The sequence below is a fragment of the Ammospiza caudacuta genome, chromosome 7, assembly GCF_027887145.1.
Source record: "Ammospiza caudacuta isolate bAmmCau1 chromosome 7, bAmmCau1.pri, whole genome shotgun sequence".
Lineage (NCBI taxonomy): Eukaryota > Metazoa > Chordata > Aves > Passeriformes > Passerellidae > Ammospiza > Ammospiza caudacuta.
This window is the reverse complement of record NC_080599.1, coordinates 29,245,572-29,269,610: the sequence shown is the minus strand read 5'-3', so window position 1 is coordinate 29,269,610 and position 24,039 is coordinate 29,245,572. Positions and strand designations below refer to the sequence as shown.

General features: G+C 38.5%; 1 protein-coding gene across 4 annotated transcripts in view; it reads right to left on the bottom strand.

Annotated features, from left to right (window-relative positions):
* COL11A1 (collagen type XI alpha 1 chain) overlaps window positions 1-20,356 on the bottom strand; it is a 124,123-nt gene extending 103,767 nt beyond the window's left edge. For 3 of the 4 annotated variants that reach the window (XM_058808982.1, XM_058808979.1, XM_058808981.1), the window contains exons 1-4: window positions 20,242-20,350; window positions 5,976-6,143; window positions 3,512-3,725; window positions 937-1,099 (exon numbers count right to left, since the gene is read on the bottom strand). In XM_058808982.1, the coding sequence (XP_058664965.1) occupies window positions 937-1,099; window positions 3,512-3,725; window positions 5,976-6,143; window positions 20,242-20,350 (654 nt within the window). Of the gene's footprint in view, window positions 1-936; window positions 1,100-3,511; window positions 3,726-5,975; window positions 6,144-20,241 lie in introns of all 4 variants that reach the window. The other variant, XM_058808980.1, reaches the window with a different exon arrangement.
* Between the last annotated feature and the right edge of the window lie 3,683 nt (window positions 20,357-24,039).

Sequence of the window (24,039 nt, the reverse complement as noted above, 5' to 3'; positions counted from 1 at the left end):
CTAAATCACCCCAGAAATTTCTGTATTCAAAAGGCCCACAATTCATCATGTCCATGGAAAAAAAAGATAACAATGCTACAATGCTACACTCAAAATTCCTATTTCCCCTCTTGATACCTATGCAGCTTCTCAAGCATATGTTCTGCTTAAAGCTAGGATTAAAACTGTTACATTTATAGAGCACAGATGTTCTGTAGATGAAATAACTACCAATCTGTAATTTCTTTTTTTTTTCATTTTTAATTTAATTTGTTTTTATTTTAACCATTGTATAACAATGTTATAATGGAAATTCAGTAGTACAGATTTAAGAAGTTTCATAATTAGTCTGTAAAAATAATTATTGACATAAGGATTCTACCCAGAACGGCCTCATGATTGGCATTTACTTACTTCCTTAAAGGCATTTTACCCTTCCTATATGTACTTCTTGGCCAGTAAATGATGGAAACATATATGTCCTTATTGCCAAAGTATGTTCCATTTACTGGAAAGAGTAATAGGTGGGATAAACACTTTAACAGATTCATATTACACAGAAAATTTTCCAGGTCCTTCTCCCCTGCTCTCAAATACTCTTAGCACACACATATATCTGCAAATGCTTATGAGATACAGAAAGAAAATGATTCAGTATCATACTACACAGCTTTCCCTGATTAATTCTCCCAAATACCTCAGGTATCTCAATATAAGGCAGAAAGACAAAAAAAGCAAGTCCCTTCCAGATACAACAAAAGAGACAGAAAAATGCACCAAATCTTCCAACTGTACTCCTCCCTGTTTTACTTCTATTTCAGCCTATTCTAACAGGTTCTATAAATCAAAGTTTGTACGTTATACCAGCATTTGACTTAAAAGATTATTCTGGTTTGCATTAAGCAACTTGCTCAACAATAAAAACCTCAGTTCCATTTGTTCATTATTGATTCGTACCTCAAAAACTTCTTCATCCAGAATCCTGGTTCCAAAGACAGTGATGCCATTGGTGTCCACAACTGCTTTGTCACTTCTGTCAAGTGGTTTTGTAGTTTTTTTGTTACAGTCAACAATCATTGTAACACTCTTTTTCTCCACACTGATAGCAACTCGATGCCACCTATTGAAAAAAATCCAACATAAGTTGACTGTAATTTATGTTTTTAAAACTAGGTCATCGTGTTCTTATCAAATCAGTTTATAGGAGATGGTGCACCAACTAGTTCACAGATAAAATTTAAAATGTCTCCTTTTATTTCTTTCTCCTACACATACACAAATGTACAAAGTGCTTTGACTAGCTGCTGTATAGATTCTGTCCCTCAGCACAGAAGGAATCCACAGCTTGTTGTGAACATCCTCTGTAAGGTGAAGCTCAAGCTGAGGTTCTTTGCAGCTTTAACCAGAGAACACCACCAAACTCAAATTAGATGTCAGTACACAGTTTACATTTTAATAGATTGAACAAACTGACAGCAGACTATTTTTATAAATGTGTTTGATTTTCCAAATTACTTATGCAAATATAATTTACCCAGCAGGTTATTATATACTCAGAAAAAATAAATAGTCCACCAGGTTATTATTTATTATTTACAATTCCCTATTTTTTCTCTGTGATCAACCATCAGAACAACCATCATGTTCTTTTACATATTTGAAGGTATTCCATAGCTATAGAGAAATACATACAAACAGTTCCAACAAAGATACTTTTCCAGATAAATTTATTCACAAATACTTGGCACTATTCCTGCAACAATAGCCTTCCCTACATAATATTCACCAAAAAGTGAATGAACTGATTCAGAGTACAGACAAGTAACTTTAGAGACATTTGAGAATAAAATTTTGTATGTTTTGCCCAACTCTACTATGTTCTTTATGAGACTTTATGAGTAATTGTGACAGACTACAATAATTTTGTGAGCCTCCCTACTATGACAAATGTTTAAGAACAAAAGTACACCACTCTGCAATCCACCATGGAGCAAAAGGTTAAAGAATCTTTGATAGACCAGGGTAAAAAATGTAAAATATGTCATACTAATGACGGGTAAGAGGAAGGCTGGAATCAAATTATTTTAGTTGGCCCTTGTGGTATTAGAGTTGCCTAAATCAGAGAGAAAGCTTAGATCATTGTTACAAAGAGTGTCTGTGTATCAAAAGGAACACCTTGAAGCTAATGGAATCTGACTGCTAAACAGTATCACTGAGCCAGAACTATAATTCCATGTTTTCTCTGGAATGCTGTTAAACACTATCATTATAAAAGCAAACTGGCCATGCATCCTCAGGCACATTACACTGTTCACACTTTTTAAATATATCTCAGTTTGAGATGAAGATTGTTGTCCTAGATCCTTCATAAAACAGCTGAGTAAGAAGAAAATTGTTGGCTTATCTTTTGAAAGTGTGTAGAAGCTGAAAGCATAAAATCATAGCTCACTGTGACTAGGATTGACTCCAGTTGATTTAGAAGTTGTTTAGTCTCAGTGTAGGAAATTGTACCAAACCAAGTTCATTTATATTTTTTCATTTCAGCTAGTTTACCAACATTTTGAATAAAAATCTATGTCAAAGCTTTGTTATTTATCAAAAGTCCATTTAAAAATGCTGTTTTTTTTTAATCACTCCTTCTGCTAGGGAAATGAATCAAGTCTAGGTTTCATCATATAATTTCATTGTCTGGTAATACTAGGCCAAGCAGACTATTAATTTTTTTCTTTTTTTTTCTTCTTCATTGCTTTATAAACATATTTCATTACAGTTCAATTTTTGCCCTTCCTCGCTGAGTTGTTTTCTTTTGCTTTAGTAAATTTACTTTGTATATCTCTGAAGACTGTGGTTGCTCCTCTTGGACTGCTGCGCAGCAAATAAAAAGCCTTTGAAAGAATGAATGTCCTTTTACAAGCACTGGAATTACATTCCCAGAGAATGATTGCTTGTCTACAAAGCTACAAAAAACTAACAACTGCATTTCTAATGCAACAGGTATTTGAGATTCATTCCTTTACTGAGGGTACGGTATAAATCCTTACTCTTTCCTGATTTCCTTATACATAGAAATCTCAAACTATTTTATTTATCTGCTGGTTTGGCTCTGGATAGAAGAAATTCTGTGCTGTCTTGTCAACTTGTCTTCATACTGGCTACCACCTTTAAGTGGACCAGACATTTCTTTTTAGTGAGACTGTTCCTTGAGACTTTTTGCAAACAGCTTCTTTGTGTATCGCACAGGAAGAATATTCGTAGGTTTAGTTTGGGTTGGATCAACTTCTATGACTATTTCCTTACCCTTAATTTATAAAAATGGCAGATAAGGTGGTTTGTTTCATTCATAGCTGTATGCACCATTCGGAGCTGGAACTGTATTCTGCTGCAAAGCTTCTCTAATTTTGTACTACACCAGTCCAACTAGCTAGAAATGATGTTAATGACATATTTAAATATTCAAGGAGACTTTTGTAAAAAGATAATCACATATACAGTGTTCTGCAATACATTCTTAATTTTAAAATTTTCCACTTACTTGCCATCAGCAATGTTGACTGTTCTGAAAAGAGGATAGTCTTCTGGAGCAGGTTTTCCATTTTGATCTTCAAACAAGAAGACAGGGGATCTACCAACTTCAACACCTACTTGCTGAATTCCTTGTTCATTGTAGATAGACAAAAGGAAAGACTGAATACCCTTTTTAGGTTTTACTGTCATTAATATTGAAAAATCTTCTGGAAAACTTCCACCTGCAAACAAAGTGATATATACAGCTATAAATTCAGAAAAGATTAAACCAATTTTCCATTTTTTCTATAAGCACATAGGATCCAGCATACAAACTGCAGGGTTTTCTAATTCTCAAAAATGAGTACATAAAAAATTATATTAGGAACATTATCTGTGTCTTTTTTTTTTTCTTTCTGATATCAGTTTAATTCCTGAAAACTAAACCTTAATTGTTCTTAAAAACATAACTTGAAAATCATACAATCATAAAATGGTTTGTGTTGAAAGTGACCTTAAACTCATCTTGTGTCACCTCCTGCCATGGGGGAATGCCACACACTAGACCAGGTTGTTCAGGGCCCCACGCAAGCTGGCCTTGAACACTTTCGGGGTTGGGGCATCCACAACTTGTGTGGGCAAACTGTTCCAGTGCTGGACCACTCTCTGAATACAGAATTTCTTCTTAACATCCAATACTACTCTCTCCTCTTATACTTTAAAGCTGTTTCCCCTTGTCCTATTTACCTGCCCATGGAAATAGTCCCTACCCCTGTTTTCTATAAGCCCCTTTAAGTACTGAAAGACTTAAGAGTATTTAAAGGTTACTGAAAGACCCCCACTCCCCATAAAGGGGTACACTCAGAGCCTTATCTCCTTCAGGCTGAACAAGCTCAACTCTCTCAGCCTGTCTTTGTAGGAGAGGTGCTTTAAATCTATTGTGAAATCCTGTAATAACACAGAGTATGAAAGAACCATGGTAGTTTCACATTCACTGTTTTTTTTAAATCCATCTTCTGTTTAGCAACCATCTAATTTAAAAATGTGGACTACAATTTCACTCAACATAACAAGAACCTGTACCATAGATAAGAATACTCTCTGGTACTAGTCAGCAAAATCAGGTTGGGAAGTTGGTAAATAAAATAAATTCAATTTTTTAAAAGATGGAGAAATAATGGATATAGTAGATCCTGATGAGTTACAGGAGTTAGATGAAAGCAAGGATAGGACATATTAAAATATGTACTGTTTAGCTGAAATTATATCTAACAGCTTGATCTTATCTTGGATATCTTTAGTCTTTCCACTGCTACACAGCACTAAGAAAAAGAGACACAATCACTCAGATTTCTTTAAGAATAATCTGAAGAGTGAAGATTTCTTGTGGTGGGGAGAGAGAATGCCTGTGTCACAAGATTGAAAACAAATAAATTACCATAAACACCTCAAAAAATTTGTTTTGGTTTTTTTACTCCTGTAAAGGATAGCAGGAATTTTTCCATTCAACTTAGTTGAGAGGATATATTAAAACTGAATGAAGTGTATGAAAAATATTATAAATATTATATCTGTAGTGGATTTTGCTTTGATCTTCTTCCATCAGCAATAAGTGATGAGTTAAGGGAACTTGTAAGTCACTCTTTAACTGGGTATAGCTGTTTCTCATGTTGCTCTGGGAACACATTATTACTATAAAACAAAGCATGCTTGACCCTTTTCTGGATCTGAGTGATATCTATATGATTGCTACTCCAAAGGACAAAAAAAAGAAAGTATTTTTCTTTGCCACTTCTAATCTCTATGTATTCTGTATAACTCGTTCTAATTCTACAGGATGTGTCAAAACAAAAAATTTAAATCTTCAAAGATTTTGGGTTTAATATTCTTACTATCATTTTCCTCAACAGTTTGAGGCAAGTGACAAGTGATAGCGAAATCGTGGAATAAAAATTTCTCTGTAACATCCAAAGAATCTTTCCCAAAATTTGACTATTTCATTTCAAAGAAATTTGAGAGAAGATGTAATCACAGCTATCCACAACTAGCCTTGTTTAGTCCCCCAAATATCCAGATATTCTAAGGTAATTCTTACCAGATGCTGCTTCTGGGAATGATTTTGCAATGGCTAACCACAACTCATTTCTCCCACTGCAGCATTACTCCAGGAAGCACTACTGAAACAGGCAGAGACTTGCCGAAGCCACCAAATAAGGTTTCCATCAGATAGCATCATGAAAGAACAGGTAATATGACTTACAAGTCAATTCCAGCAGTGACAGAATTTGATGAAGAGCTTTATAACTGAAGCCAATAAAACCTGAATTATTTGGTGGATGGAGTCCACCCTGCCATTCATATGCAGGGCCAACTCTGGGGGTAAGAGAAGTGTTTTGTGCTCCTGGTGTTGGACTACATGCTATGCTTTAGAGAACATAAAAACATATGCAGCAAGGTAATGTACAAACGTAACAGCTTTCTGCCAATCTTACCTGGGTACAGCTGCTTTGTTGGGGCACTCAGCTGTGCAGTTTTGGAAACCCTGTAAGCAACATCTGATCCTTTTGAATTCCTTCTGTTTGTGCAAAATCCTGCTGTTCTTGTTACTCCTTCTGGAGAATTGTGAAATTCTAATGCTTTTAGCACATCAACGGGTTCAGCTGACAAAGTTTAAAAAAAAAAAAGAAAAACAACAAGAAGAATTATTTGTCTTGAATCTCTATGGCACCTAGCTTCCAAAAAAGCTCTTAATTTCTTTGCAAAAGCATATGTCTAATCAGAGCAGTAGCTGCATCCTACTTTGACTTATTGCACATTACTCCTACACCATACTATTATTTTAATAGGATTATTAATTTTAAATATGTAAGAGTTCATCCCATCCAATGTGCTTTTTATTATCGGATTTTCAAACTGCTTGACTACACACTGAAAATCACCAATTCCAAATGCTGAGGATCTTGCTGGTTGTAACTTCCAATACATGCTTTTAATGAGTGACTTCTGAGAAGTGGAACTGATCTTCAAAGTTTGCAGAAAACCTTCAGAAGTATTCAGCTGCGAATAATCTGCTACCACAAAATCATCTGTTGTTAAGATTAAAATATATTCTGATTACACATAACTGCTTTCTCAGATACCAAGGAATAAGGAAGCAGCTAAACTAATTTCACATGCAAGTTAGAGAAAGAAAAATGTACCTGCTGTGCCTGCAATTACTAAATGGGCAGAATTGCGGTCTTTCATTATTTCCCAGTTAAAATGTAAATTTATACTTTAGAGACCAAGTACAATAAGATTGCATCTGTGCTCAGTGTCTAACAATCTAAAATTAAAATCCAGAGCTGTTATTACACTGATATTGGTGCAAGTTGAAACAAAGAAAAAAGCCTGCATACATATGTAAAGCCAACAAAAAGCCTTAATATATTATATATAAGTTCTCCATGGCAAAAGGACAAAGTACTGAATAGACAAGCACTTCAAGAGAGGCAGTAAGAGAAAACAGTTATTATACTCTATGTCTTTTATCCTAGGAAAAATTAAGGTGCTCATTCTCATACTCTCTACAAACCATGGCTTTTTTAATGTGGCTTTTTTTTGAGTGGAAACAAAATTTCAGTAGACTTTTTTGTCACTTGGACTATTCCACAGTTTTTATCTTGGCAAACTCATAACCACTTAATTTGGGAAGACAAAGTTCTAAATGACTTTCAGTGTTAAAGCTGAGAAATGAGCTTGGTAAATCTGACTTCACATCTCTGAACTACATAGTGGCATTAACTATAGCTGATTTATTGTCTGTTATTCATTTTACGTGTCAACAAAAAATCAACTTAAGGTTCAAAATTCCCTGCCTGTGAATATTCAACTATTTAAACAAGTATTTCCACAGATGTGAACAAAGTTAACTAGTTCGTCCTATTCATCTCCTGACAGTGCCAAATACAAAAACCTCAACTCTGTAGTTAAACCAATCTTTGTTTTCTCAGTCAGCCTAGAATGCACATAACTTCTTCTTTCTTAAAATATACTCCAAGAAAATGCTTGTGAACTTAATTTTTTTTTTTTCACATCTTGCAATTTTTCATTTCCTTTCCTCATTGGATCATCATTGTGTTAGTAAACATAAACCAAATATCCAATGTTTGTTGCAAGCTAACACATTGGGAATGAATGTTGTCATACAAAACTGAATTTACCTAAAATCCACATACAAAGAAAATTCAAGAAATTATGTTTAAAGAGTCTCAAAGAAAAGTTTCAATTGTGGTATTAGTCTAACTTCTCTGTTGAGTACTGAAAAAATAATTTCAAGGGATATAATGTATTTTTATATGTGTTCCAAACAGTTCTGAAGGAATTGCTACACATACTGAAGGAACATTCTGAAGGAAGAGCCACACTTTTTTTTATAGTAACCAACAGCTATCTTTGACGTACTTATATTAATTTGAACCAGTAATGTAGAACCAGTCACCAGAAATATTAGTACAAATTTCAATTCACTGTGTAAGTCAACCACTGCTACATTCCTTTGTCCTTTGCTCTTTTCTGTAATTTGTACCAGATTCTTCATTATTTTTTAGAATAATGGTTTTTCTTTGCCTGGCTGCTTGGGAGACTATTCACCCATTAAAAAGATTATTCATTACTCCCTGCTAGTTCTGCTGCTAAACTTCCAGACAAGAAACAGAATAATAATAGGACAATCTTCAAACCACAAATTCCAAATAATAAGAAAAAACATTCTGCTAATAGTCTACAGTTGACTATTTATTTATTTCCACAAACTGTGATTCAAAAAACATTAAATAGCAGGACTAGTCAGTTTAAATAATTACTAGAAATGTTATGTGGTCCACAAACTAAGATCTCAGCTTGTATTTATATGGGGCAACATTAATATAACCCATATACTGACAAGTCAGAATCTTTCATGAGACCTTACTTATGGTACATAAAACAGCTTGCCTATATGATTTTACTTTTCCCCAATAGTTTTCTCAAAAAGTAAAGAAAAATGCTGATTAATGACCTATAATCTTACGCTTCTGTATCCTTCCAATTTGGTGTGACTAATTCAGATGGCAAGGAAATAAATAAGAATCATGCAAACAGCTCTATTCACCAGTTCTTGGGATGGAGTTAATTCTCCTTATGAAACTTGCACATCAGCTTTGAAAACCCAACTCTGTTTGCCAGGGCAAATTTGACAAAAACCAAGATCCAGGCCCAGAAAGCAGGTCCCTTACATAGATGTTTACGGCCATGTTGCACTGCTGCTTGAAGGCCGCCTCTTGCAAGAGGTGTAAACAAGACAGATGATGCCACAAGGCACCCTGTGAAAAGAAGCCTGTGTTCATCAGGGTAGCCTGCAGTCTGCAATCAAAATGCAAATTTCTACTCTGCTACTTTTGCAGAGGATTGCTCTTCTCACTAATGACTATATTGCAAAGCTCAGTGGCTTTTGTCCTTGGTTCAGGAGAGTTCAGAGAGACATGTGCAGCTCTCACTGCCACTGAAAGACTGCACAGCTGTGGCCAGAGCAGAAGTGCTTAAAAATACCATGATTTCTGGAATGGCAAAGGTGAATTCTTCAAAAATCCCTTTTTAAAAATCAGAACCTGAGCATTCCAGTATTTTTCGAGATACCAAACAATTAATTATTTAACTCCATCATAAGTTCCTGTATTTTCAAATAAGGTAAAACACACCAAAAAAAATTAGTGCTGTCACATCTCAAGATCCAAAATGACTTGCAACTTTAAAACTGTAGAGTCAAATCCTGTCTTCATTACTGTGGCATGACTGAAGTAGATCCATTCACTCAGTGAGCTTTCCATATTTACAGTGGTATGGATCAGAACATTTGATCCAAAGCATTTCATATTAAATGTAACTCTGAAGCCATATTTACTCTTCCTTTGCCTTTAGCTTTCTTACATTAGGAAACTTATGAAAAAAAAATCTTTTTACTTCTGAAAAGAAATATCTCTGCTGGAAATTAAAAGGATTGACTGAAGCTTAATAGTTGTAAACTGGAGAGAGTATTGAACATCAAATATATGAGGGGAGCTTCCTGTGTTTTCTGTTTACTTGAAGAGGAAGAAAATGCATCTCAAAATTTACTTCCAGTTTTGGTTAGCATTTCTAAGCCTACATTTCATCGACAGACAATGATATATTTGTTTTATAGGCCATGAAAATTCTTTCTATTCTATTAATTCATAACCCTATATTGTAAAAATAGAATTCCATTAGAGATTTGGAAAGTCTGTAGGAATCTAGACTACATTACTATCATATAATCCCAGTTGAAAATATCATAGCTTTCATTCACTCCACAATATCTAAGCTGAAACAGAATCTGTGATGTATCATTACTAATAATACTGATACAACACATATGGATCAAATTCTGCTGCCTTTATATTGCATTACATCTAACGATTACTACCATTGCTCAGTGTGGTATCATCTGGAGTTAAGCACCATCTGGTGAAAACAGCAGATTCATTTCTGACATGCCCTAACGTCACAAATATAAGTAACATCATTATGCAAGTTCAGAGGACTTGCTTCCTTCACTTAGACTTCCTGACATTTGAGCTGGAATCTATAACACAACATGGCTCTGCCTTTCTCTTGGTAGAAACTGTCCATGGAGGATGGAGCAAGCACCATAACAATACAAGTTAGGACAGCAGAGAAAGGAGGGGCTGAAAAATTGTAAAGAAGGGCAGAAATGGAAGTCTTCTGGACATACAGCATGTGCTCATGACTTATTCACTGTGGGACATCAAGCTTCCTCCTCTTAGGATGACCCCAGTTTTCAGTAAAAATGCTTAGCAATTCCACATCTCCCTATGGGAACATTTGTAGATGATCACACATCATTAACCTTAGGTAAAAGAATAGACATTACAAGAAAGGGACAAGTAACATATGCAAGAAAATTTGCATTGGAATGTTCATGTCTGGTTCATTACATTTGGATTTATTGAAATGTAGACAGTAATTAAATGAATGGTACTTAATCATATCTTTTTAGTTTATAAAATATGTATCCTGTCTGTAACTGAGATCATTGTGAACCTAGGACCTTAGTAAAAGGCAATAAAATCCCTTATTTTTCCTTCAGCCACCACCATTGAATTTCTGTATTGTGACAAAGTCTGTCTGGCCCTGCAAAGGTAAACTGCACAGAACCCAAAAAAAGATGGATCAACAGTGCATCTAATGGCAGCAATATCATCTTTGGAATTATACCAGTTGCAATAATTTTGAATAAAAGAGTAAAATATATACATATTATTGTTCTAGCTACAATAACTTTTAAAGGTTAAAGATAATTATTTTAGTGATTTTTCAATTTTGAAAATGTTTTGATCTACAACATGTTTTTTGCAAAGTTTTACTCAGATCAATTTAGTGAGTGACATTACTGTCAGTGTGAGGTTTGTAAATGTTAGGCCATTAACCCACACTGAAAATAGAGCCAGGTTTCTAACCTAGGTACAGCTGTATTAAGAAGCAGTTTGTGTGCCAATTCCATGAGTGACTGCAATTCCACACTAGTGTGGATCTCAGGTGGTATTTCATGTCTTACTCACATCTGAAGAGGTCAAACATTTAGAGTGATCCTATCCCAGTTTTATGCAGTGGTCCTCAGTAGACTTTGAACACATACAGATTGAAACTCTATTATTCACTGAATAGAGAACGAGTTTTATTATTCCTTAAAAGATGACCATGGAAGTCAGAATGGGCCTATCTAAAGGTCCAACACCCTAAATTTTCCTCTATTTAACATGGAACATGCTGCAAACCACTTACAAGCTGCAGTGGGAATGGAGCCCTGAACCTCTGCAGATAGGGTGTACCAAGGTTGACATATTTTCTCTTGCTATAAACTACACAGCAAAGCACTTTTGAACTGCAGATGGAGGTGCTGGTGCCTAAGGACCAGACAGTTCAGCTATTGAAGATAGGGTAAAATCATATGGCAGATAGGAAACCATCATCTGCATTCTCACAGGGAAGGACTTCACCATCATGCCTCAAAGTGGAACCCTCCAGGACTGGCAGGAAAGTGACCGTGGTGGCAATGTCTGGCTACAAAATTCATTCCCATCAGAAATTCTTCAGGGGATGACTCATTTAGACTAAAATATGTTTATTTCTCTCCAATTACCTAATAAAGCAAAGAAGTTGAAATCCTGTTATATTTAGATTTTGGTCTGTTAACTCCTGGTTGTTAGTCTCTTAATTTTATGAGAAAGCACAGGCACAATGAGCCTTCCCTACTTAAAAGCTGTGCTTACTTACATAATTTACTAGATGCTTTCAGATTGCCTACTGGGGCACATTGAATGCAAACAATAGCAAAACCCAAAGGGGAAAAAAAGAGGCAGTATTCTTTACTATACAGATATACCTTAGCAAACTGAGGGTGCAACTCTGTGTTTGTTATACTGTAAATACTTACAGTAACTTTGTCTTTCCTTCTTTTTGATACAGTAAAAAGTACTTTTGAACAGTACTGTATGTTTTCCTGATATAATAAACAGATAATTTCTTCAGTTCCAATAATTCTTCAGTAATGATTTTTTTTTTCATTGGCGTGAAAGTTAAAATTTACCAGCGCTCACTCCAAAAAGAGCCTTTAAGAGTTACAATCAATAACTCCTAATAAGGGAGATACAACCCTGGAGTAGAAAAGAGCTTAAATTTCCCCATTACAAAGAATTATATGACAAATTTAGGAAGACTAATGTTTCTAAGTTACTATTATTTTACTTCATATTTTTCCATGGAAATAGGCTTCATTCTGCCAGTAATCTTTTCCAATGGAACCACTGCAAAAACTAAAACTTAAAGAGCCTTAAAATGTTAATCTTCAGCTCTAAATGGAGTGTTTTCTCAAAGTTTAGTCCAGTTTTATGTCACTGTAACAGATCATTTAAAATCTACAAGCTGTGATGGACTGGTAGGCTAAAATGTGTGTATTTGGTGAGTACTAATGAAGGGACTCCTTATATTTGTGGGCAAGGTTTTCAAAAGAGGCCAACTCTAGTTGGATTTCTATGTATACATTTAAGGACCTAAGTAGAAGGCACTGACTGCAGCAGAGGTTTTTGAAACCATGCTACCTATTAAAGACATAATAACCTATTGTTCTTTAGTTAACTTACTTTTCTTAAAACTCTGAATCTTTAGAACTCTAAGACCTCATTCTAAGGACATTCCATGTATTCTATAGGTGAGTAAAGATAAACACTTCTATGATGGAAGTTTCTAACTGACACTCATTAAATGGTCCAAGAGCTAATGAATGTCAGAGGTCTTCAGCTCATTTTTAACAGCAGCATTACAATCTGACTTTTAGGATACAAAACAAGACCCATCAATTACCAGAAAACTATACCATTTCTAATGTGGTAAGAATATTTCTGTTCTTATTTTTACTCTTAGACACTTTTACGTATTGCAGGCAGTTATTATGCTGGATATCCTTTAAAAAAGAAATACATATGATTATCTACACTTATTATTTTAATGTGTTTTTCATCTGTTAGGTATTCATACAGAACATCCAAAAGCAGGAATTGAAAAACACGTTAAGCCCAACAGCTTCACTGAGCTATTGCCATCCCACTGCAGGGTCTAGTCTCTGTAACCCAAGCAAGCATTCCCTGCAATTCAGCCATAGGTGTCTAAGCACCAGAAAAGGATCAGGCACTCTTCTGTCCGCACCATTTCCTACAGGCCAGCTCTGGGCAGAGCTGCCCTTCTCACAGGCATTTGGGCTCGGCAGTCTGAGAAGTGCCGGCCTCCCACCTCTGCTGAGAGCCCAGCCCTGTAACACAACTGCTCTGGGAACCAGCATCAAAGCATTGCTTCTGCAGTGTCCTTTGGGAAGGTTCCAACACTTTTCATAGATGGACTTTATACAGCTGGATAAAACCAACTCTGTTTTATGGGCTGCAAAAGTGACTAACAGAGTATCTTGAAGGTACAAAAAGGAACCAACTGAGTTGCCTAATTACATAGTGCTCCTGAAAATTAAGTGGGTTTTTTTTCCTAGGAATCTGAATGTAAATCTATGAGATTAACTGAATATATGTTGAATATATGTACTTCTAGGTACATACTTCAAGGTTTTTTTACCTGTTAAGAATTTTCATATATTAATTTCCTAGATGAATTATGTAATTGGAATCTTGACCAGTGATGTTTTTAGAAATAGGTGTTATTGCAGTGCTTTCATATTTAGTGCATACAAGAACTAGAGATTATCCCGATGCATACAGGAATGCTTTAAATAGCCTAGGACTGACTATTTCACCCACAAAGGCTTCTGTGAAACTGCTCAGAAATGGCTACTTCCATTTCCACACCAGTTATTTGGAATTTTTTCATTGACTTCCTATGCTGAAAAGTCTATTAAATACATTTTAGTATTTCAAAGGCTATGCAGACAGTCTAGGCATGTACAGGAGGCAATTTTGATACTCACCAACTATGAACTACATCTCACTTTAAAGACCAACCTACATCACACATACAGTACAAACCAAAACCCAAAAAACCACAATCCCCCACCACTTACATCCCATACTGAAACCAGTGGAAAACTTTTTTAGGTACAACTTCACATTCAGACCTTTAGCAAAATTAGCTTGTAGGCTGATTTATTTACTGGACATATTCAGAAAAAAAAAAATTTAAGTTTTCATTACATTGCATAATTCTGAAGTGGAACCTAAATTTTGAGGCTTTTGATCATAATGTAAGTCACTACAAAATATGACTTTTGTGTTGTTCAGAACTTTCTTGAGACTGGATAGATTGTGTTTTTATGACTTGTTTAACAGCATTGACTGCCATCAAGCACTAATAACCTGATAAAAAGGTTTCATAAAAGGTTTCACTTGCTACCCCCAGAAGATTTGGCTTGTCCATAATCTGTGCAGACCTGTATTGACCCATTATTTTATAATACTTTAACATCTGTCCCATGCCTCTATGGAATTTTTCTTATTTTGCACAAATCTTTTAGGACTGCATTCCAAGTGTCCAACTGTATTGAGGCCTCTGCTGAATATTCAAAAATTCCTTTTTGCACAGACTGCAGACACAGTAGTTTCAGCTGTGAACATCAGCAAAACAAGTATTACATTCGTGAGTATCCTGTTTCTATTGCCATATAAAAAAGAGAAGCAGTCTAAAAATGGTCCATGCTACAGGAAGAGACAAGGCGTTCCCTCAGCAATTAAACATGAAAGAAACAGTCCATTTAAAAGTTCTGTCATCAGGGTATTTATTGAGAAATAATTCAAATAAGTGTTCAAAAATTATCTTCCAATTAATGGGATTTTTCAAATATGGAATATTTGAACATTTTTCAGCTTTAAGCATACAATACAGCCAAGGACAAGACTTAGAAATTATGCCATTTAACATAATTCTATTTTATTTGATAGAGAAACAACTCGTACAACTAAAGTCTTTCACCATATTTTCCCTGATGTCAAAGGTATCATCCCTCTTGTGAGAGCAATGGAAGGAAATCAGATTCAATTCTGTATCCTACCAATATTATCAGGAATTCCTCTTAAGCAGACACCAAGGTTGTGAAGTCTTGAACTATCTATAAGCTGTGAATGTTTGATGATCTATCAGATTACTGTGATAATTTGAGTAAGGTAAGGTAACAGGTAAGGGACAGAGTAGGTAGTACTTAGTCTACTTCAAAAGTGTGATCATAATTTTATTTACTATTAAGTTAATTTCTGAGAAAGCTTAGCTGCCAGTGACATTATTCATAGCAGAATCATGATCTAAGCTGTATTTTTATTCATCTTTTATAATACATCTTTCAATTTGGTTTGCAGCAAACACTCTGGTTCTATAATATGAGCTCTGCCAAATACCTTCTATTTCACACACTGTGTACATTAACACTTGGACTTGCAGTGAAGTCCCAGACCTGAAATTCACAAAGGTTTTTACAGTCCCTTATGTGTGCTAATGTGCTAAAAAGAATTTAAGTTCTCCCAGATTCTACTACTATTGTAATAACCAGGTCAACAATTAATCCTTACATTTACAGTCTGTAAACTTGGTATTTAATACTGAGTAGAACAGTTATAAGCCCTTGCAACAGGCTTGTGTGTTAACCTAATTCCTTTTAAGCCGCTGTTCTCTATTGTGCCCATCCAGAGGGCAAATCTCTATCACTGCATGAGACTTCACATTCTTAGAACATTAAAGATTTCTTCCAAGCTCTGCTTAATTTATTCTCCCCTATTATCAACAAATACTCAGAACAATGATAAATTAACCAATGCTAGGAAGATTTGTTCTGAAAAGAAGCAGAACACTCTACAGAGAAAAGAAAAGCAACTTCTTAATCTTGCTGGCAGATGGAAACCCTACTGTTCACCACTGTACAAAACAAATCCGGGAAAGACATAATTGCTCCAGTCTGTTTTAGGTATAACCTCAGCAGTTATGTCATGGCTCCTTTAGTAAGCTGCAACTCTGTCACAATTAAGGGTTCTCTTTGGGGGAGATCAAGAAACTTTGGGCATCATAGTTGTAAAAATAAGTATGTCAACTTTTTTCCTACATTTTATATCTGCAGCAGACACCAATTTTACTAACAATTGAGAGCTTTGGGGGTGGGGTGTTTTTAATGGGTTCATTTTAGTAATCAGAACAAAAGATAGCACCAGGAAAGTTTTTATATCAAAGACTTTTTTTTCCTATTGTCATTTCAATTATAGGTACTAGAGAAGAGATTCTTTCAAGCCAAACCCACAGAGTATATGTGCCCCTAGATACAGTTAAAGTTGTTAAGATATACACTAAACTGAAGTTGAAAAACTTCTTTCCTGCAGAGGTAGGAAAGAGACATAGTTTCCTGCAGCCTGAATCCTTTCTTGGATCCATGTGAGGTCTCCTAAATTCAATGCAAAGACACACATTCTAGAGAATTAACAACACATACCAGTCATTTTTTTTCTGTGCCTGATGTCTGCAGCTGAAGTTGAAATAATTTTACCTTAGAAACAATTAAAGAATCAAAACTACATAGCAAAAGAGACATGCAGGTGTCTCTTGCAACTGTTCTGGGAAGATTGGACCATTTCACCTGCTGATCCTTGGGACTCAGAAAAACTTCAGCTAGGACCACTAGCTGCACCTAGTGAAATCACCCTTTGATTTATTAATTTTTGCTAACTTGGGGAATGGCAATCTGAGAAACGTACACAAATTATCACATAAGCCAATCTTTTTTAATCTTAAAAGTTGTTTGATCAGTTAAAATCAAAAGTACTTTACATCACAAATAGTTCTGAGAAGAAATTAATACTTTTCTAGTTTAAAGCACTATTTTTTACAGGTTTGGACTAGCTGGATACATTCAAGAGTTTTCATTCAACAAACAGATCCATATCTTCCTTACTAAGCAAATACAAATAAGTAGCAGTGTTAAGTGTGCATCCACTGAGAAAACTCTCCTTTTGCCATCACTAATTGGCCCAGTTCTGCATTCCTTCTGCACCTAGAACTCCCACTACTTTCCAAGCCTGTGTGTGGGAAGCACAAGGAACCTTTATTTTTCCTAAGATGACAGCAAGAATATCTATTTATCTTAGAAACAAATCTGCTCATTGCTTACATAGAAGGTCCATAGTTTTCTATATATAGGTTCACAGCCTCATTTTCAGTAAGGCTTCTTAAATCTTTTTTTTTTCCACACAGATTAAGAGCTAAATTTCCATTTGCTTGGAAAAGCTTATAAATAATAAAAAGGCTGATTTTTCATTTCTTGCCCATGAAATTTAAATCAGCATCACAATAGTGCATTGATGTCAAGCCCTAACAAAAATTTATAGTGTTGAAGCCATGCCACTTTGACTAAATGAGTTTATTCATTCCAAACACATTACCAACAGCTTTAGTATTAAAGGTGAGGAAGGGGAAAGGAAATCAAAGGATGTCTTTAAAAATACTGAATTTTGTTTACTTTAGCCAAGTCATAAAGCAAAAACATTTTCTGAAAAGAGCTACTTAAGAGCTGGTGGGCACTGAGCTGACCAAGTATGAGTCACTACTTTCCTCATGCAGTTGATTCTCACTTCTGTAACTTTTTCTGTGTAAAGAAGAAATAACTCAAGAGCCCAAACACTTCTTTGCACACCATTTCTTACAAGTATGAAAGACACCTCATACTTGTCTATGGTTTTGGTTTTTTTTTTTTTTTTTTTGTTAAATAAAGAAACTTCAAAAAAAGTCAAGAATTTTAGGAATCTGTTGAGGTTTGTCTACAAGGAATGGCTTCTGTTGTGTTTAAACAGTCACTGCTACATGATTAACACTTCATATGAATACACCATGTAATTTTCTTTTCACAGAGATGGTTTATGAAAAGAGCATTGAAGAACAGAAGATTTAAAAGAGTTTGACAGAGCAACTCATATTTTGCCCAGCATTCATATTTTATCCAGCATTTTCATTTAGTCATATTGTTTACCTGCCATTTATGCTATTTTATTTAATTCCTTGATCTTTTCCCTCTCCAATTTTCAAATAGGAATCATTATGTCATATGTTAACTTTTAAGTACTTTAAATAAGATTAGAATGTGTAACAGATGATTCAGAAATAAGTCCCTTGTACACTGTTAGAGAAATTAGGTCAAATTCTAGTCCCTCTGTAGTCAATGGAAAAACTCTGAGTGACTTCAATAACAGATCAAGCCCTGAACACACAGCTCCCTGTAGTTCCTAAGCAAATAGCACACTGTATCTCAGAAAAGGTCAAGAACTAAGTTCTTTTCTGAACGTTTCTACAAAGAATAAGAAGCCTGTAGTTCTATATTTCTGAAATGTCCTTTATGAAGAAGACTAGAAGACTATCAATATAGCCTTTTAGTTTTGAATAAAGTTACCACAACCAAATTAGTCTGCCTAATGTTGCTGAATACAGTCCAGTAAGTGTCAGTTCTGCTGATTTCAGTGTAAATTCTGTTGATTTTTCCTGTGCTGTTTGGGTTTAGATTTTCTTTTAACTGATCATTTCCATCCAACCCATTATGTAAACATAGTCTACATAAACCCTACTTCATTTAGTCAGTTCTACTGTGAAAAGTGGATTAAGAAATCGATCATGCCTTTCAGGACGGTATTCTTCTTGAAGAAATTTAGTTTCCACACGGTAACGAGCAGCCGAATCCTTGAAGCACTGCAAGGTTAATTCACCCTAGTGTAACTCCAGCGAGTCCGTGGAATTGCAAGACGGATGAAATCTGACCCCTCCAGTCCCTGTCAGAAACGGGGCCAGCAGGGGGCAGGAGCCCTGATTGATCTGACACCGTCAAAGTTGTGCCCAGGTATAAAGGCTTGAATGGAAACTGATCACCTTTCCCTCCCTGCTCCCTCTAGGACGCCTGTTGATTCTGGATTCAGATCGAGAAATTCGTCGTTAAAATAATAAATACATGAAAAATTAAACCTTTCATTTCGGAGAGTTAAGCCCCTTCATTGATGTCAGACCCACAGAAAAATAAAAACTTCAGTCCCAGCCAGACTGGCCTCCAGATGCGCCTGCGGGCTCCGGTGGGAGGGAGGAAGGAAGGAAAGGAGGAAGAGGCAGCGTTTTCACTCCCGGTAGGAGAGGAGAACTCTCCCGCCACCGGAGACTCCGCACTGCAGCTCGGCGAGCTGCGAGCACAGCCCAGAGAACGCAGCTGGGCTGGCTGGAACGGGGAGCCCGGGGAGAGCGGTGCGGGCGGAGGAGTGCGCACAAGGCGAGGGGCGGTGCGGGGGAGGGGGCGGCGATTCCTTTCTGCTGAGGCTGCTCCTGGCTCGTGCTCCCCCTGCAATCCCCCGCGGGCCGCACCCTGCCCACCAGGTCCACGGACACCTAAGGGACCATCGATAGCCCGGGCAGGCTGCAGAGCTGGGAGAGGGCTGGGGACGGTGCCCCAGCGCTGGCACCGCCCGCGGGGAGCCCAGCGATCCCCGGCTGAGCCCCCCCCCGAGCCCCCCGGCACCTCCGGGCTCGGCACCGCTCGCACCACCTGCGGGGCGCCGCTGCCCCGGGAGCTGCCCTCCGCAGCGGCTGGCAAAGGGCCCTGCGAGTGTATTTTCTCCTCCGCTTGCGCCCTAGAAAACTTTTTGACCACTAAAACCCGTTGCAAAAGAAAAAATAAAAGCGAGGAAAACGAAGAAAGAGAGCAGAGAGCCTCCACCCCCAACTTTCCCTTTCCTTGCCCCTCAGAGGAGAAGGCGGTCAATTTCTGAGGAGAAATTGACTTGTCGGTCAATTTCAGTCACAATCTGGTGAACTTCAGCAGCTCAACAAAACAAAGTTGGACCACACTCCACAAAACAAGAGTCCAGTGCTGAAAGATGATAAGTCTCTCTGTGCAACAAGTATTTCTTTCATTTTCCCACCCTGTCGGTACATCTCCTTTACCTCATTAAAAACACATCCAAAGTTTAAGGCTGACCGAGAGCCGTCCCTCCGCGGCACCTGGGAGAGACGTCCCAGCCCGCGCTGCCGGGGGCTCCCCGCGGGTCTCCGCGCCCGGAGGCGGCTGCAAGGGCACTCTCACCTCCCCAGCAGCGGGAGCCCCTCTGACAGGTTTCCTCTGGAACGCGGCCTCAGCCGTGCCCGGGGTCCTTTCCCCGAGGAGGGGAGAGAGGCGGCTGGACTCCCGGCTCCCCTTTGCTTTCTTACCTCCTCTGACCTCTGCAGCCCGAAGAAGGAAAGCGAAGGTGATGAGCATGGTTACAGCCGAGTCCCAGGGCCACCTTCTCGTTTTCCACCTTGTGAACCATCTCTGCATCTCCATGCTGGGCACCCACAAGTGTGAATTAAACGCGGGCGCGTTCAGTTTATACCTGCTCCGTCCTTTCCACTATATTCCCAGAGATGACTTCTCCTATAGAGCCATACGTGCTAAACGGAGAGAAGGTTTTCTCTCTCGCCCCTCTCCCGCTCTGCCCGGCCTTGCACAGGCCCCTCCGACCCGTCCTCCCCGGTGCCCTGCCTTCAGACTGAGGGGAGATGAGGGGCTTTAATCAAAATGCAAAGAGCTCCGCATCCCCCTAAAGGCTTCATCCCGTCAGAGGGCTGGGCGAGCGGCTCCCAGGGCCACCCCTGGAGCCCGACTGACACGCCAGCCGCCGGGCGGAGGCCAATCGCGGGGCTCCCCCGGCCGCCCACAGCACCGCCCTCCGCCTCGGCGGCGGCACACCGGCCGCTCCGCGGGCACCGCCGGCCCCTGCGGCGGCGGAGAGCGGCCCTCCCGAAGGCGCTCGGGGGACGCAGAAGGCGCGGCGGGAGCGAGCCGGGCCAGGGCTGGAGTGTCCCCTCACCGGGTCACCGCCGCCCCCCGCCCGCTCCCGCTCCGCGCGGGCCCCCTCGCCCCGAGCATGCGCATCGGCGGCCGCGGCGCCCCGCGGAGCGAGGGCGGGGGCGCGGAGCGGGGACGGGCAGGGGGGCGACGCTGGGGACAAGCGGGGGAGGGGGACGCCGGCAGGGGAGGGAGCGAGGCAGGACGAGATTGAGGAGAGGAATGTGCGGGAGAGGAGCCGGGGCGCTGAGGTGAAGCGTTTGCGGGGTGGCCCTTGGGACCCCCCGAAACCGGCGGCTGGCCTTGGTGCGGCGGCACGTTCGGACCCGTTCCCCCCACACCCCAACCAGGCGCAGCTCGTTCGCACACACCCCTGGGGGGACCGCGGGGGCTTCGCTCTAAGGCGGCTGTAAGAATGGAGGGAGCGGGGTGGTGAAGGAAAAGCATTGCCATTCCCCGCCTCAGCACATCCTGCAGCCCGGGCAGCCAGGTGTCCGCTCCTGGCCGGGAACCTCCCGCTCGCACTCCTGTCCTGGCCCACCTGTGCAGCAGTCGGTAACACGGACCGGCCCGTAGGCTGAGACCTCTGGCAGAGCTTACTTGTACAACAGGTCCAGCCGAAACCCTCGGTTCGGATCAGAGTCTGCCCCGGCTTCTCTGGAAAACGAGAGAAAACCATGGTCACGTTTTGGTGGAAATACATATAATTTTTTTTTTTTTAAAAAACCTACTTTCATTGAGATCTTTAATGCCTTAAAACAATTGCTAAATACATAGTTTCCAATAAAATACATGTTTCTGTGTCAAATTATACTTCAGAAATTTATTGTTCTTTCATAAAATATCTTACATTTTCCTGAACTCCATTAATATACCTAGCTCTTTCTGTCCTTGGTTTCCTGAAACTGTTGAGATCATTGTCATTCGATTTGCATCGGAGGTGACCAAGGTGCATAGCACTGTTACGTCTGAGCTCTCTTAAGTGCTGTACTTTGGGTGCCATGCAGTGAAGAGATACTCAAGGTTATTCTGGCACATCAGGTAATCATCCATAGCACAGCTATGGAGCACCAAAATGCCATATGTACCGACCTTTCTGTACCACAGCTTACACATAGAATCATTAAAGTTGGAAAAGGCCTCTAAGATCACCAGGCATTTAACCCAACAGCACCATGTGCACCATTGAACCATCTCCCCAGTCATTGTGAGTACCCCCAGCTGCCTATGGAATATTTCATCCTGTCTTACAATTGTCTCTCTCACATCTTAGCTGCATACAAGTTTCCCAAAAGTCAATACTATTATTGTTTCTCTGCTGGTCAGTGTAGTTCTCAGTCACTAGATGCTTTGTAGAACAGACTGGATTAACTTGCTGTTTCGACCTTCTTCCTTACAGTATCAGTAGGTAGTCCCAATGGCAATTTATTATTTTTACTCAATACTTTGTTGTGGGAAAATCTCATATGCTATAAAGTTTCAAGTTTCCTCTTCATACTAAAAATTATACATCTTTGTCACCAGCATTCTAGCTCCTTGCAGTCTCTTATCAAAGATTGCTTCTCTGTCTTTAAGCCTTTCTGTTTACTTGAACGCATACAGCTAAACTCTTCCCTAATAAAAAGGAAAAAGTCTGTCACTGCCCAGGAGAAGAAATGGAAGCATTTCAGATAGTGGTGAAAAAGAACAAGTATTCTCACAGTGTAGAGAATAGTAATTTCACTCAGTGCCTTTATGGTTACTTAAGGTTAGGGGATGTGGTTCATCTCCCAGACTGTCAGTGGAAAGATAGCCACTGATTTTTGTGGTCCTACATCAATCTGAAGCAGAACAAAGAGGACAAAATGCTGACTACTAATTCTGGTGAGGTAGCACACTTAATATAAAAATCTGTATAATTCTATATGAATTCTGGTACCAGGACCACTTTGATTTAGAGCTAGCTCAGTTATTTTTGCATGCCAGCATGTCAAGCAACATAGACATGTAATAAGTTGCCATCAGATTCAGCAGTTACAAGAGAAAAGTTACATGTCATTTAGGTGAAGATCCACATTTTGCAGCCAATCAAATTATTTAATTAGGGATGATTGATTTACATTTAGCTTATTTTCCTAGTTATTGTTCATAATCTTCTAAATTGTAATGATGGTATTCTAGTGAAGTGCAGAGGGAAGTAATTGCAGCCGTGATAATATGTTGAAGAATAGATTAACAATTCAGAGCATAGATAAGCTTTATGAATGCCATAAAATTAAAGACTTTTGTTAGAAATTTTCAGCTCTTAGATGTAATTTCAGGAGAAATATTTTCTTTCTTGAATCTGGAAGAAGGCTAAAATATGAAAATATTTTCAGATAGAAACAGAAGAGATGTGAATGATGTTATTTATTAAATCATCTGTGATCCACAGTGGTTTGTTCTTCCTGTCGGCTTTTTTGTTCCTCATTACTGTTCAGGACAGTTTTAGTGAAAAGAAAGACCAAGCACTGTGACATTCATTATGTTCTGTTCCTGATACATCTACGTTGGCAGATTAATCCATGTTTAAATATAAGGAACTGCTCTCTTGTATGTGCACAGATGGGTCATTGTTGTATTTTGGGGCAGAGGGGGGGAGGGGTTAGGAATTATGGAGAAGAGAATATGTTTCTTTGGACCACTGTAGGTCACAAGAAACCCACAGCAGTAGCTCTTTCACATTCTTCAAGCTATAGACACCATAATGAAATGTAACTGTAAATATGGTGTTCTTTGGCTCTCTTGCAATCACATTGTGTTGTTCTAACATATTCCTTGACATCACCAAAAGTGATGGGCTTCTCTCTCTATATAAAGGGGTCATTTCATTGAGAATAAACAATTCACTGTAAAGAAGAGTATGCTTTTATTGTTGGTTTCCGTATATTTCAGGGATATTGACGGGTTTTTTTTCTAGTTTCACACAGATATTGATGCCCTCTCAATTCTATTCGCAGCACATAGTGAATATTGCAAAATAAATATCTGCCTTAATAGTCATCACTGCCTTCTCTATTGCTTTAATTCTTTTGGTTTAGGTAGGTGGGTATTTTATCATTGTCTCTTTTCTAGTGCAAATCTATGTTTGCTATGAGTTTTCTGTTATATGATTATTATTAGGAAGAAGAGTGAGTTATACTGCTTTAGAGAAGTGAACT